At 39.4% G+C, this 15,027-nt stretch overlaps 1 protein-coding gene across 1 annotated transcript in view; it reads left to right on the top strand.

The window, feature by feature from the left end:
* Positions 1-15,027, top strand: part of ROBO1 (roundabout guidance receptor 1) — a 257,295-nt gene that overhangs the window by 201,175 nt on the left and 41,093 nt on the right. Inside the window, exons 13-17 of the mRNA XM_081326225.1 lie at positions 508-629; positions 1,767-1,998; positions 2,579-2,700; positions 5,572-5,743; positions 12,854-13,051. Of these exons, the coding sequence (XP_081182351.1) occupies positions 508-629; positions 1,767-1,998; positions 2,579-2,700; positions 5,572-5,743; positions 12,854-13,051 (846 nt within the window). The remainder of the gene's footprint in view (positions 1-507; positions 630-1,766; positions 1,999-2,578; positions 2,701-5,571; positions 5,744-12,853; positions 13,052-15,027) is intronic.

Genomic DNA, 15,027 nt, shown 5'->3' on the forward strand with positions numbered 1-15,027 from the left:
ATCTTGTTTGCTTATTTAATATCTTAGTATTAGAGTCAAATTAATCTCTGTTACTTATTCAAATCATATTAAACTGTTGTGATCTAGATCAGGTATGTCAAACGCGCGACGTCACGTGACATCGCAAGACGTATCAAGACTTTTTCCCCATTGCCGGCAATAGGGAGGGCGCGGTTTCATCATGATGCATCCAGCCCGTGCGTGGGCCGGCAGTTTGACATGCCTGATCTAGACAGTACGATTCTTCTTTTTGTTGGATACTTGTAAATAATTTTGTTCTAACTATAAACAATGTATATAGTTTTGTTTTGTTCCCCCCCTTCTTTTCATTTCCTTTCTAATTTAATTCTGATTTTAATTCTTATTTCTCCATTAGAAATGAAAATTAATGTAATTTAACTAAAAATAATTTAAAAGACAGGTAAAAAAATTCTGGTACTAATACATGCAGATTTGTTTTTCAACACTTTTTCATACATGTCTCATAATTTGTTAAAATTGTTTCAGATGTTCCACCAACAAATCCAGGTGTGGATCACAAACAAGTACAAAGAGAGCTGGGTGATGTTGTCCTACATCTCCATAATCCCACAATTCTTTCTTCTTCTTCTATTGAAGTTCACTGGACAGTAAGTACTAACAGCAACAACATGGAGTGCCCAATAAAAAGACAGCTCTCAAAGAATAACAAAATGCAATGATGTATTGCTGATACTCCCCCCTTCATTACCTTAATGTGCAATACAGTTGAGTATTCTTAGTAACTCTGAAATTATATTTAATGAACTTTGGTTAGGACAACTTTTCACAGTAAATCAGAAGTCAAAGGGTAAAAGTTAAAATTAATCTACCACAGGGATGGATTAATTATTTTTATATTCCACCGGTAAGCTATCCATTTCTGACCATTCGATTCAGTGCTATGCTGAAAGCACATTTTCATTTTATTCTGTATTTTTATCACCGCTAATTATAAATAGATTATTTTCTTTGTGTAATACTTTTGTGTTCTTTGTGGTTAGAATTAAAAGTAATTTGAATTTTAAATACTTGTAAAATGTAAGTAATAAATACATTTTATTTTTTATATAATTATCCATCTTTTCCTTTGTAGTGTTAATTTCTGTTGTTTTTGTCTTCAAAATATCTTGTGGGTTTTATTATTTCTGGAAAATTGTTTAAGGCTAAGAAGTATTGACTTAATCGTAGTTACCCAAAAAATGGCTCTGGATTTATAAAAGCAAAATCTGCTTCAAGTCACATTTAATTCATAGTGACTTCTTGGAAATAATACCTAAGTAGCTGACATTGCTCTTCTGTTTTTCAACTTGCCAGACGAGTCTGCATACCTGGGATTCACTGGCAGAATCCCACTTTAGAACCTGCTTAGCTTCCAAGATCAGCCAAGTGACACTTGCTGAGTTCTGCGTTTATATGAGAAGGTCACTTCTCTTTAAATTCTGTTCTGAATCTGCTAATGTGGAGAACTAGTAGAAAAAGTAAAATGAATATGGGGCTTTCTGAAATTATTGTAGAGTACTATTAGATTCTGACATTATTTAATAAGATTTGTGTGTGCTCTTTTTACTTGCAAGGTAATTTAATAACTTTACTCTTAAAAGGTGGTGAAGAATACTCACACTTATGCACTATATTGAACATATAACCATGAGAAATTAAATATATAAATAATGCTCAGTGATATGGTGTTACATATGTTTATATATGTTTACTATTTAATATGGGTGTTCTATCTTTAATGTTAGGTTGACCAACAATCCCAATATATTCAGGGATATAAAATTTTGTACAGGCCAACAGCTTCATCTCAAGGGGAATCTGAATGGTTGATTTTTGAAGTGAGGACACCAACAAAAAACAGCATTGTAATTCCTGAACTCAAAAAAGGAGTGAACTACGAAATTAAGGCTCGACCTTTTTTTAATGAGTTTCAAGGAGCTGATAGTGAAGTGAAATTTGCCAAAACTTTGGAAGAAGGCAAGTAGTAGCATAACTGCTTTAGTTTTTTTTAAGTATTTCTAACTCAGGGTCATTATGAAGTTTCTTTTTTCATCTTTCTCCTTGTATTGATGACAAATAGCCCAGCTACTAAGTAGCCCTGTGTTTCTTTTTGCTATATCTTGGGTTAAGTTCAAAGGCCCATTACAAACTTTTTCAGTGCAGATACAAATGACCAGTATACATACATACATACGTACCTACGTACGTACATACATACATACATACATACATATGATGAATAATATTTTTACTGCATAACTCACCTTAGTATATATTTATTGATGATTTGTGGTGACAGTTAATTGAGGAAGCTTCAGAAGTTGTCCACCATTGATTCTTGGTTTTCAAATCTTTCCCTTATTTATCAAGACCTGAGGATGATTAATTGTTTTTTTTTTTCATTTTAAGTTTTCAGTTATGCAACAATTTGGACTTCATCATGTTTGGTTCATTTTACAAAAAAGACCCTATATCATAAAAATACAAAAATAATATTTTTTAAAAAATTAAATTCTTTCTTCCTTCCTTTCCATTGCTTTGTTTCTTCCAAAACCAGCTCCAAGTGCTCCTCCACAAAGTGTTTCAGTCACCAAGAATGATGGAAATGGCACTGCAATTGTAGTAACTTGGCAGCCACCCCCAGAGGACACACAAAATGGAATGGTTCAGGAATACAAGGTGATATATAGATGTAACTTGGCCAATTATTGGGAATTATTTATATAGAATTTTTTTGTGGTTACTTAGCTCCATCTGGTGGTAAAAAAAATCAACATATTTCTAGAGTAACATTCTTCACAAGGATTTTAACACCCAATATATTTATATTATTTTATGTTAAAAGAATATTAATGGTTATACTATATAGTAACAAATTGTGTATATTTGTTACTTAGAATCACTGCTATAAGTAAAAGGGTATTGAAATAAAAGACTGTGAAGGCTGAAAAATGAGCTATTCAAAACTGAATTCCAATAAATATACCGTACCTTTAATCTTGCAATCTTGTAAATAATTTGAGACATAATATTAAATCATATTATATAGTTTCTTACAGGGAAAAAATCTAAATCTAGTTCTAGATTATATAGCAGTATTAGGTTAGGGTTGATTATTTAACATTCCACACTATTGATAATATAGATTTAATATTTAATTTTCCAGTTATGAGCTGCCCTTCACTGTTTACGCTGTTAAAATGGTCATTAATGTCAGTGAAAAATTTAAAATATGATTTCAAGTGTTTAATTTTTAATTTTCATCTTCAATTTTTCAAGTACTGCTTTTGAAGAATTAGGATTTTAGAAACTATCAGTTGGGAAAGGTTGGTTTAAGTTATATTCCATTAAAAATATTTAAAGGAGAAATTAAGGGATGCATCTTGTGACTGACTAATTAGATCAGATGAGATTCCAAGTTTAGCTCTTGGAAAACATACACAGTGCAATAGGACAATTTCAATCAGCTTTTATATTTTTTCAGTACAATTTTGCAATTTTACTTGTAGCACATTTATAACCATCTAGTAAATTAAATACCCAGAGAACTGATCTCTCTTATAAAATTCCATGTAATCAAATCGTATTTATGTTGGATGACTTTCAACATAGTGGACGTTTATTTTGTATTTACCTCTTTTGTTTTTAAGTTTTAAAAGTTGTAAACACTATAATAGGAATTATTTGTGTTCTTTTGTTTGGCATTTCTCCAGCTTTTAAAATAACAGCAATTCTACAGAATTAACATTCCAGGATGTCTACCTAGCTGAAGATATCCTGCACTGGCTAAGTTTTTCTAAGTTCAGAAGCAAAGCAGGCTCAGTCTTAGTATTTAGCATTTAAATTTACTATTTAGTATTTAAATTTAGTATTTAGTATTTAAATGATTAATATGTAGGCAGCATTAATTGGGACTATATGGTAGATTATAAGACTGCAAAACACCCAGGGTGAAAACAATAAAAAATTATTTCTTTGCTGTTGCCAAGAAAATTCACAAGAGTCAAGTTGAGGGCATTTGTTTATCATTACCTTTATATTTCAAGCCCAACCAACTGACAGTACCTAGACAAAGTTGGCTGAAAAATTATAGTAGAGTTGTACTTCTATTAGTATTTAAATGGAAGAATACCAGAAAATCTCAAGGCAATAATTTGGGAAGTTGTGGAAAAGCATCCCTTAAGAAGTCAGTAGAAAACTACTTTTGTATTGTTGCCAAAAAACAATAAAGTGACCAGGAGTTTAGTTCAACTCAAACACTTTAGTTTTTACACCACTGCTATTTGTATTAGTAGATCACTATTAACAATTCTTAGTATTGTTGATTATGTTCCATTGAAATGGTGGAGATGTCTTAATGTTCTAATTTTTCAAAAATAATTCAATAATATTTGTATACAGTATATAGATCTTCTTCAGATGCAATGGGCAAAATTTTACTTCAGACTTCATTTCCAAATAGCATTAAAATTTATTGTCTCTAAAGCAGGCTGAACAACTGATTAAATGTGCATTATTTGCAGTTATATATATTGCCTCCAAAAGAGGCACTAGGTCTTATTTTGAGGGAATGTCACCTCCCATGCCCCAACACCTGTTGCTCTGCCACCTGACTTCTGTGGATGCTTGTGGCAGGAGGCCACCTGGTGCATCGTGAGCGGGTGCACTGGTGCAACATGGCATCCTGCCACAAGCGGCAGCACTGGCAGAATGTGACCTGCAGCATTCTGCCTTGAGCAGCAGCACCAGCATGACGTGCTATGCAGTGTACTGCAGAGAGCAATGGCACTGGTGCAACGCACCATGTGACCTCCTGCACAAGCGGCCGCAGAAGTCAGGTGGCAGTGCAACAGGTTTCGGGGTGTGGGAAGCCTGGCTATGACAGTCCTGAGGTAAGCAGGTGCAGGGCACATGGGACAGCTCCACTCCTCCACCCCTACCCTAGCTTGATTTTTACATGAGCGTGTCGCCCCCCCTCCCCCTTGTATAAACAGACTGTGGGACGGAGTGGGTGAGGTCTTAACTAGGGATTATTTTTGGGGTAGGGATTATATTAGGCACAGACGTAAAAATTAAGCTTGGGCTTATTCTTGGGATAGGTCTTATTTCCAGGGAAACACGGTATTTTTATGTGATCCTTTTGTAAATAATTTCTAAAAAGAGATTACAGCTTACATCAATAAATATTACATATTTTGATAACATATTTGTTTTAGAGTTTATTTCAATTTTTAGAGAGGTAACTCTTCAATATCAGGTGGTAAACATCCAAAGTTCTAATATCAAGGAGTTCTAGGAAAGCATGTACTGTTTTATTTCATTTCTGGACTACTGAAGTTTGCTCCAGTAGTTACGTTGGAGAATTCATGCAGTTTTTAAAATAAACCAGTTATTTTATTGACTTATTTTACTGCTATTTATATCAATTTGTTAGCAGCCTTTACAAATGTGTATTAACATAGCCAAATTCATCTTTATATGTAAAGCAGAAAATACTATATGGCACATTGTGTTCCATAAAGAAAAATATTGTTGTTTTATTCCTTCTAGGTTTGGTGCCTTGGAAATGAAAGTCGGTACCATATAAATAAGACAGTGGATGGTTCTACATTTTCTCTAATAATTCCATCTCTAGTTCCTGGTATTAGATACAGTGTTGAAGTAGCAGCAAGTACTGGAGCTGGAGCTGGAGTGAAGAGTGAACCACAGTTTATTCAGTTAGGTGAGCCATTTTTAATTCACTGTGCTTTGTTGAACATATAATATTTATATAGTGTAATGAAGATTGGCATGTTCTCTTTTGTCTGTACAGAATAAGGAACAAATATAACTTGCTTTTGATAAATAATCTGTTTTTTTCTTTGTTTTATTACTGTGTTGTAGTTGCTTTTCGGCCCATATTTATGTAGCTATTAACATAGTAATTGCTGTCATTATGTACTCATAATGAACTTCACAACAGCATGTCTTCTTTGAATCCAAAGGACTCCCTTTCTATTGAAAGTTACATGCTTTGACTTGCAATCTCATTGTTATTATAGTGTCACCAAATGTATTCATTTGTTTAGGAATTTATAAACCTTATAAACCACTTTAGTCATCCAATTCTAAGTGGTGCAATTGTAGCTAATGCAGAAAGAAAAGCAATAAAATACAGCAAAACAAATTCAGTGTATAATTACAGTTAAAATTATAGTATGAGGTAAAGGTAAAGGTTCCCCCGCACATGCGTGCTAGTCGTTTCCGACTCTAGGGGCCGGTGCTCATCTCCATTTCAAAGCCAAAGAGCCAGCGCTTGTCCGAGGACGTCTCTGTGGTCATGTGGCCGGCATGACTAGACACCAAATTATAGTATAAACATACCGTATATACTTGAGTATAAGCCGAATTTTTCAGCCCACTTTTTGAACTGAAAAATTCCACTTCGGCTTATACTCCAGTCAACAAAAAAACTTACCGAGGACTTGTGCGCGGCCGAGGCTTTGGTGCTTCCGGGATCGCGCGCACCTCTCCCAAGCCACCGCCGTCCGAGACCTGCCGAAGTTTGGGGAGGTTTGGGGAGGTGCGCGCGCACCTCCCCAAACCTCCCCAAACGGCAGGTCTCCGTTCCTCCGCGCCCTGCCTGCCTGCTTCTTTCCGCAGCGGAAAGAAGCAGGCAGGCAGGGCGCGGAGGAACGGAGACCTGCCGACGTTTGGGGAGGTTTGGGCGCCTCCCCAAACCTCGGCAGGTCTCCGTTCCTCCTGCCGACGTTTGGGGAGGTTTGGGCGCCTCCCCAAACCTCCCCAGGTCTCCGTTCCTCCGTGCAGACCTGCCGACGTTTGGGGAGGTTTGGGCGCCTCCCCAAACCTCCCGAGGTCTCCGTTCCTCCGCGCAGACCTGCCGACGTTTGGGGATGTTTGGGCGCCTCCCCAAACCTCCCCAGGTCTCAGTTCCTCCTGCCGACGTTTGGGGAGGTTTGGGCACCTCCCCAAACCTCCCCAGGTCTCCGTTCCTCCGCGCAGACCTGCCGACGTTTGGGGAGGTTTGGGCGCCTCCCCAAACCTCCCCAGGTCTCCGTTCCTCCGCGCAGACCTGCCGACGTTTGGGGAGGTTTGGGCGCCTCCCCAAACCTCCCCAGGTCTCCGTTCCTCCGCGCAGACCTGCCGACGTTTGGGGAGGTTTGGGCGCCTCCCCAAACGTCGCGCAGACCTGCCAACGTTTGGGGAGGCGCCCAAACCTTCCCAAACGTCGGCAGGTCTGCGTGGAGGAACGGAGACCTGGGGAGGTTTGGGAAGGCGCCCAAACCTCCCCAAACGTCGGCAGGAGGAACGGAGACCTGCCGACGTTTGGGGAGGTTTGGGGAGGCGCCCAAACCTCCCCAAACGTCGGCAGGTCTGCGCGGAGGAACGGAGACCTGGGGAGGTTTGGGGAGGCGCCCAAACCTCCCCAAACGTCGGCAGGTCTGCGCGGAGGAACGGAGACCTGGGGAGGTTTGGGGAGGCGCCCAAACCTCCCCAAACGTCGGCAGGTCTGCGCGGAGGAACGGAGACCTGGGGAGGTTTGGGGAGGCGCCCAAACATCCCCAAACGTCGGCAGGAGGAACGGAGACCTGCCGACGTTTGGGGAGGTTTGGGGAGGCGCCCAAACCTCCCCAAACGTCGGCAGGTCTGCGCGGAGGAACGGAGACCTGGGGAGGTTTGGGGAGGTGCCCAAACCTCCCCAAACGTCGGCAGGAGGAACGGAGACCTGCCGACGTTTGGGGAGGCGCCCAAACCTCCCCAAACGTCGGCAGGTCTGCGCGGAGGAACGGAGACCTGGGGAGGTTTGGGGAGGCGCCCAAACCTCCCCAAACGTCGGCAGGAGGAACGGAGACCTGCCGACGTTTGGGGAGGCGCCCAAACCTCCCCAAACGTCGGCAGGTCTGCGCGGAGGAACGGAGACCTGGGGAGGTTTGGGGAGGCGCCCAAACCTCCCCAAACGTCGGCAGGTCTGCGCAGAGGAACGGAGACCTGGGGAGGTTTGGGGAGGCGCCCAAACCTCCCCAAACGTCGGCAGGTCTGCGCGGAGGAACGGAGACCTGGGGAGGTTTGGGGAGGCGCCCAAACATCCCCAAACGTCGGCAGGAGGAACGGAGACCTGCCGACGTTTGGGGAGGTTTGGGGAGGCGCCCAAACCTCCCCAAACGTCGGCAGGTCTGCGCGGAGGAACGGAGACCTGGGGAGGTTTGGGGAGGTGCCCAAACCTCCCCAAACGTCGGCAGGAGGAACGGAGACCTGCCGACGTTTGGGGAGGCGCCCAAACCTCCCCAAACGTCGGCAGGTCTGCGCGGAGGAACGGAGACCTGGGGAGGTTTGGGGAGGCGCCCAAACCTCCCCAAACGTCGGCAGGAGGAACGGAGACCTGCCGACGTTTGGGGAGGCGCCCAAACCTCCCCAAACGTCGGCAGGTCTGCGCGGAGGAACGGAGACCTGGGGAGGTTTGGGGAAGTGCCCAAACCTCCCCAAACGTCAGCAGGAGGAACGGATACCTGCCGACGTTTGGGGAGGCGCCCAAACCTCCCCAAACGTCGGCAGGTCTGCGCGGAGGAACGGAGACCTGGGGAGGTTTGGGGAGGCGCCCAAACCTCCCCAAACGTCTGCAGGTCTGCGCGGAGGAACGGAGACCTGGGGAGGTTTGGGGAGGCACCCAAACCTCCCCAAACGTCGGCAGGTCTGCGCGGAGGAACGGAGACCTGGGGAGGTTTGGGGAGGCGCCCAAACCTCCCCAAACGTCGGCAGGAGGAACGGAGACCTGCCGACGTTTGGGGAGGTTTGGGGAGGCGCCCAAACCTCCCCAAACGTCGGCAGGTCTGCGCGGAGGAACGGAGACCTGCCGACGTTTGGGGAGGTTTGGGGAGGCACCCAAACCTCCCCAAACGTCGGCAGGTCTGCGCGGAGGAACGGAGACCTGCCGACGTTTGGGGAGGTTTGGGGAGGTGCGCGCGCACCTCCCCAAACTTCGGCAGGTCTCCGGACGGCGGCGGCTTGGGAGAGGTGCGCGCGATCCTGGAAGCACCGAAGCCTCGGCCGCGCGCAAGTCCTCGGTAAGCTCCGGGCGGTCACTTGCTTCGCGTTTCCTGAGGGAAGGGGGGGCGACTGGAGCGGGCGTGTTTTCTCGCCTGCTGGGCGCCGCGATTTGCCCAGGGAACGCGCGGGCCCCGAATGGCAGCGTGGAGCGAGGAAGCGGACAGCCAGGGCTTCCCCGAGAGCCGCGGCCACACAGGGTATTCCTGTGTATTCAGGCTTGCAAAATGGCGGATTGAGCCTCTGCTGGCGGCAGAGGCTTGCAGAGCGCGGATCCAGCCTCCGCCAGCGGCGGAGGCTTGCAGAACGGCGGATCGGCTTATACTCGAGTCAACAACTTTTCCCAGTTTTTTGGGGTGAAATTGGGGGTCTCGGCTTATACTCGAGTCGGCTTATACTCAAGTATATACGGCACTTATAATATGTTTGTCACTGGAAGCCCTGCAACATTCAAGGCCTTCCGGAACTGCTAGGAGGAAAGTTGTCCCAGTGTACATGAGCACAGCAGAGAATGCATGGTTTTGGCTATAATAGTCTCAGTAGGTATGGCCCTTCAGCAAACATTCTTGTTGTCTTTAGTGTAGGTCAGCAGAACTAATGAAGAATAACCAGACTCATTGATATCCAGTCCCTGAGTTATACAGGCTTTTTTACATAAAGACCAGCACCTTGCATTGTACCCAGAATCATACCAGGAGACAGTGATAGTAATAAGGCAGTCCAGCAAGTATATGCACTGGTTTTATCTATGGTTCCAAAGCCTATAAGTACCACACCAGATGGTAATTATAAGTAGGACATAGTCTAAGGAAACAGTTTACAATTTCAGTTTTTCTTATAAAGCTCCCATCAACAGCCTACCCTAGGCTGATCTGGCACTCTTAGTGGTGATCACCATCGTCGAGAATTTTTCTCACAGACTGCTACCCTAGCATTCAATCCTTTAGTCCTTAGCAGTAGCTATGTTGGTTTCCTTGGTTAGAAGATTAAACCTGAGATGTCATGTGGAATGGTTTTGTTTCAGCCTTGGATTCCTATGCTTGAGGTAGTTTTCCTTTTTTTTTTTAGTTCTTTGCCTATTTTCTAACTAAAATGGCCCTTTAAAATGCTACAGAATTGCTGAGGAGAAAACAAAGTGTTTTCATTATTGGGTGAACATAACCTTTCAAACCAGCATAGGTCTAGTATAAAGGAGATTATTTTGTTTGTCAAAATAAAAGTCCATGCCCTTCCACGGTAGGTTCAGTGCTAAATTACATACATATATCCACTATAATCAGTACATGAAGCATCAAATAACTAATTGTTAATTATTTCCTTCTAGCTTTCCTGGAATTGTTCAGGAGACAGGCTTTGAGGCACATCATTTTTCTAGCACAGGAAAGTCATAAAACAATTAACCTATGTGCATTTATTAGAAGCTTCACTCAAATAATTATACATTTTAAATATATTCTTCATGTCTTAGATATCCCAGATGTAATAAATGTTATTGCTGTAACAGCTCCCATTATGAAGTATATTTTGTGAACTAATTAACATGGCTTTTGTGATAATATGCCAGCAAATGCAAATAACTGAACTCCTTAATGTTCTTTTGTGTTAAGCTGTAACTCCTACAGTTGACTGAATGCTCACTAATGCTGTTAGAGTTTGCCTCTCTTTGTGTTTGTGTATATTGTGTGGGTAATTTTCAATATTTTATATTTACATTTTAAAAAATATTATTTAAAAATATTTTAAAATGTCCAAGAAAAAGGTGCTAGGCCTTTGTTCAAACATGACATCTACATGTCTTTTATCTGAAAATATATTTATCTTGTCATAATGAATTCACAAACTACAGAATGTGTGTTTTCATTGGCTAAAGTTAGTTATTTTTTTATTTGTTAAGGTTCAATCTTTGCTTGATCAGATAATAAATATTAAACATGAAAACTGTAAACATTGAAAACTTTGGATAGATGTATATTCAATGCAGAATGGTCTTATAATATTCAGTAGAAATATTATACCCTGATTAGTGTTTCATTTATAAGATTTATAAGGAAAACCCAAGAATTAGATGTGATTTTGCATCCTTAGGAGGCTATAACTGTAATGTTTTGCTCATAGCATAGAAAACTATGCAATATTGTAGTGAAAACTGAATATCATTATCATTATGTTAATTAGCTCACTAATATGCACCGAGTGAAAGAGATTCCAGGAGAGTTTTGTGTGATTTGACATACTTGAGACATTTACTGCAATAACTGCATGTAGAAGTTTGGTTTGGTATATCATTCTATTTGTTTTATAACATTTTCTTTTTTTAATATGACTACTTGTGTTTTACAATAAATTGAAAGTAAGTATTGATGTAACGTGAAAAATATATTTCACTGAAAATATTTTTGAAGATTTTAAGAAAAAATTTAAAAATGGAAGCATTATACACTCTATGATTATAATCATGTACAAGTACAGTGAATAAGTCAATGAATCAGGTACAAATAATAAGGTATGATAATGGTGAAATACTTTTTTCATGAATAAATAATACATGTATAAGGCATATATTATAAGATTTTGTAAGAAAACTTTGATGCGTGTGACTGTGTGTATGCATGCATGTTTTACATAGAATGGCAGTTTGACTTAGCCATAGCATAATAGCTTTACTAAAGTTGTGTCTTCCTGTGAGCTGGGATAGCAAAACTAAAATGGTTAGAAATTATAGCAGCTGTATCTCTAATTTATCTATAGGAAACCAAATTGGGAAAATCTATTTTAATTGCTTGTTCCCATATGGATGCTTGAATTAAACTCACTCTAATTTCTAAAATAGTCCAAGACATACAAAAAATTACAAATGTGGTATCCGTAGCAGAACATCCAGATTCAGCCATAGTTTCATTCCACACAGCATTAACCTTGTGAACTCTCAGGCTTCCTCCTTCCGTTATATATTCAAGATGGACAGTATTTAATATTTATTTGTTATGCATATGTAGGGGTGTGGGTCTATACATATGTTGTATATAGTAGGTTTTAGGTGTGTGTCATGTATGTGTTTCACTTTGAGAGCAAGCAACTAAATTTCATTTTTGATGTGTGCCATTGTGCCCACAGTAAAAAAAATGACAATAAAGATTATCTTATCTTATTATAGTGATGCATACAAAGAATGACTACTTTTGGAAGTTTCAGTTTATGCAACATTGGAATTTGTTTTATTTATTTATTAATTTAAGAACATTTGTATGGCTGCTCCCTCACTGTCAGTGACTCTGGGCAGCTTTGCAATGTATAATATGACATAAAATGCCTAGTCACCATTATGGCTTCAAAATTATATACCTTGTATAAAATTTATTGATTGATTGATTGATTGATTGATTGATTGATTGATTTAAATTTCTATACCGCCCTATTCCCAAAGGAAATTATATACTATACTATATGTGTGTGTGTGTGTGTGTGTGTGTGTGTGTGTGTGTGTGTGCTGCTTATTTATTACAATGTTGTTTATTGTTAAGTTGATGTGGAATACATCTTTTTCCATGTTTATCAAATTTTTATTTTAGTGAAAAGGTTAATGTTTGTATCAACACAAAAATGTGGCAGAAATAGCTAAAGCACTCCGAATGTAATCATAGCTTTCTCACTTGTATCAGTTTGTTCGCCATTTTATTAAATATATAATAGAGAAAGAACAATGAATAATTATAATATTGTGCAGTTCCCATAAGTAACATTATTTTATTTCTAGAAACAAACTTGCAATATTGTAAACTTCGTCTTTCAGATTCCTATGGAAACCCCGTGTCACCTGAAGAGCAAGTCAGTTTAGCTCAGCAGATTTCAGATGTTGTAAAACAGCCAGCATTCATTGCTGGAATTGGTGCTGCTTGCTGGATTATTCTTATGGTTTTCAGTATTTGGTTATATCGCCACCGAAAAAAACGAAATGGTCTTGCCAGTTCTTATGCTGGCATCAGAAAAGGTATTTTGCTGTAGCTTTTAAAAATATAATTGATTTATCTCCATCCCTAAAATCTCAAAATTATTTTAAATGAACATTGATAACTTTTTTGAGATATTTAGCACTTAAAATGTAACATAACCTCTATTTTAAGCAAAGGCTGGATTGAATTATTATTGACTTCTTAGATTATGATTCCTTTCTAAAGCATGGATATATATTATCAAGAATTCTATTTTAATATTTATATTGCTAGTATGTTAATTTGAACAGCATTTTTTCACTGCTTCAACATTCAGAGAAAATGTGGTTAAACCCTAGTGGAATCTGATATTGATATGTTCCTCTACCATTTAGTAACTACACAGCATTTTCATCAAGTTATATCCCCAAGTACTTCACAATAGCAGCCTTGCATAGATTACACTATATTAATTGTATGTATAAATATAAACTTTATTCATTTAACAGCAATGGTAACTACTATCAAGCCTGTCACAGCTGCAGTAGGCACATTAAACAAATTATGCAAGCTTATTTTTTGCTCCTGTACCACCTGGAGATCTAGGCACAGCTAGGAATATTAAAAACTAGATACAATCTAATAAAAGACAGATGTGCTTATAGGTCCCAGGCTATAAGTCTACTAAAATGACTTAAATGCTGTGGGAATTTTGCTTCTATCTTTTTTTTAATAACCATGTTATAATTAGAGCCACATGCCGAATAAGTAGCAGGACTTATCTCAAAGAAAAGCTGAAAATGAATAGTTTTACCACACTGTAGTAAATGTCAACTTTTCAATATGACCCTACATATACAACAGACACCAAAAATATGTAAAAATATAAAAGGAGTTCTTCGTCAAAAAGAGATGAACTCGATAACATGGTTTTACTTAAAAATCTTCCTGCAGTTGGCTTTGGGAAGAATCAACTATTACACTTATATGGAATGTTAATCTTAGCATCCAATATTAATATTGTAACCTCTTGATAATATGAAGAAAAGGTCAAAGAGTTGCATATTTATTAAACTTACATTACAAAAATATAAGAAAAATATATTATTGCCTAATCCCTAGAATTTATGGTGACTTTTGTTGTTGCTGTTTTGTTACTTTATAAAATGGGAAAGATTTAAATATCAAGGAAGTCAGGATATTCCAGAATGTAAAACATATGTACAGTTTCAAATTAAACAGCAGAGTGCCAATATTGGGTATTAGTAATACCACTGGCAGATTTCATGAAGCAGAAATAAAACGTAATGTGTATTGGTTACTATTCAACAAGGAAAATTAAGTAATAATCTTCACACTACTTTAACAATTCTTTTTTTAAGCTTTACTAATTGCATGGTCCCATGCAATCTTTTATTAAGATCTACATTTTATTGACTAATACTATTTGCTGATTGTAAGTGGAGCTAATTCTGCAGCATGCCGTTCATTATCATTCTGATCCTTTGTTATTTATACTGTTTGTACTCTTACATACCTTGCAAAATTTTAGAAGTGAAATAAAAAAATTCTCTTCATTGAAATATAATTCATAAAATAAATATCACATTCATAGCATTAAAGTGTCTACGTAATGCATTAAAACCCAATAATTTTATTTATTTAAACTTTGATAAATAAGTTGAGGGTTCACTTATAAACAATTTTCTTCTATAGTACTCTGTTTTCTTAATAATGAGCATTTAGTTCAGAGTAAAATAATGGCAATGATCTTGTTGCCAAGTCCTTGTTGTTTGACTTAATGAAGAGATGCTACTCTTCCATGGGTAACAGTTATTTTGGATAACTTGCTTTTGCTTTCTATGTATACACAGGAGCAGGGCTTTTTTTGTCATAGAACACCCAGAACTTAGTTCCGGCACCTTTTTTGGATGGAACCTTGTAGGGTAGGCTGGGCGGGTTGTATGACGTGTGTGAGTTTCGGCACCTTTTTCTTTTCTTTTACAAATAAAGCACTGCATGGGAGTATATATGT

This window comes from Vipera berus (genome assembly GCF_964194415.1).
Source record: "Vipera berus genome assembly, chromosome: 4".
NCBI lineage: Eukaryota > Metazoa > Chordata > Lepidosauria > Squamata > Viperidae > Vipera > Vipera berus.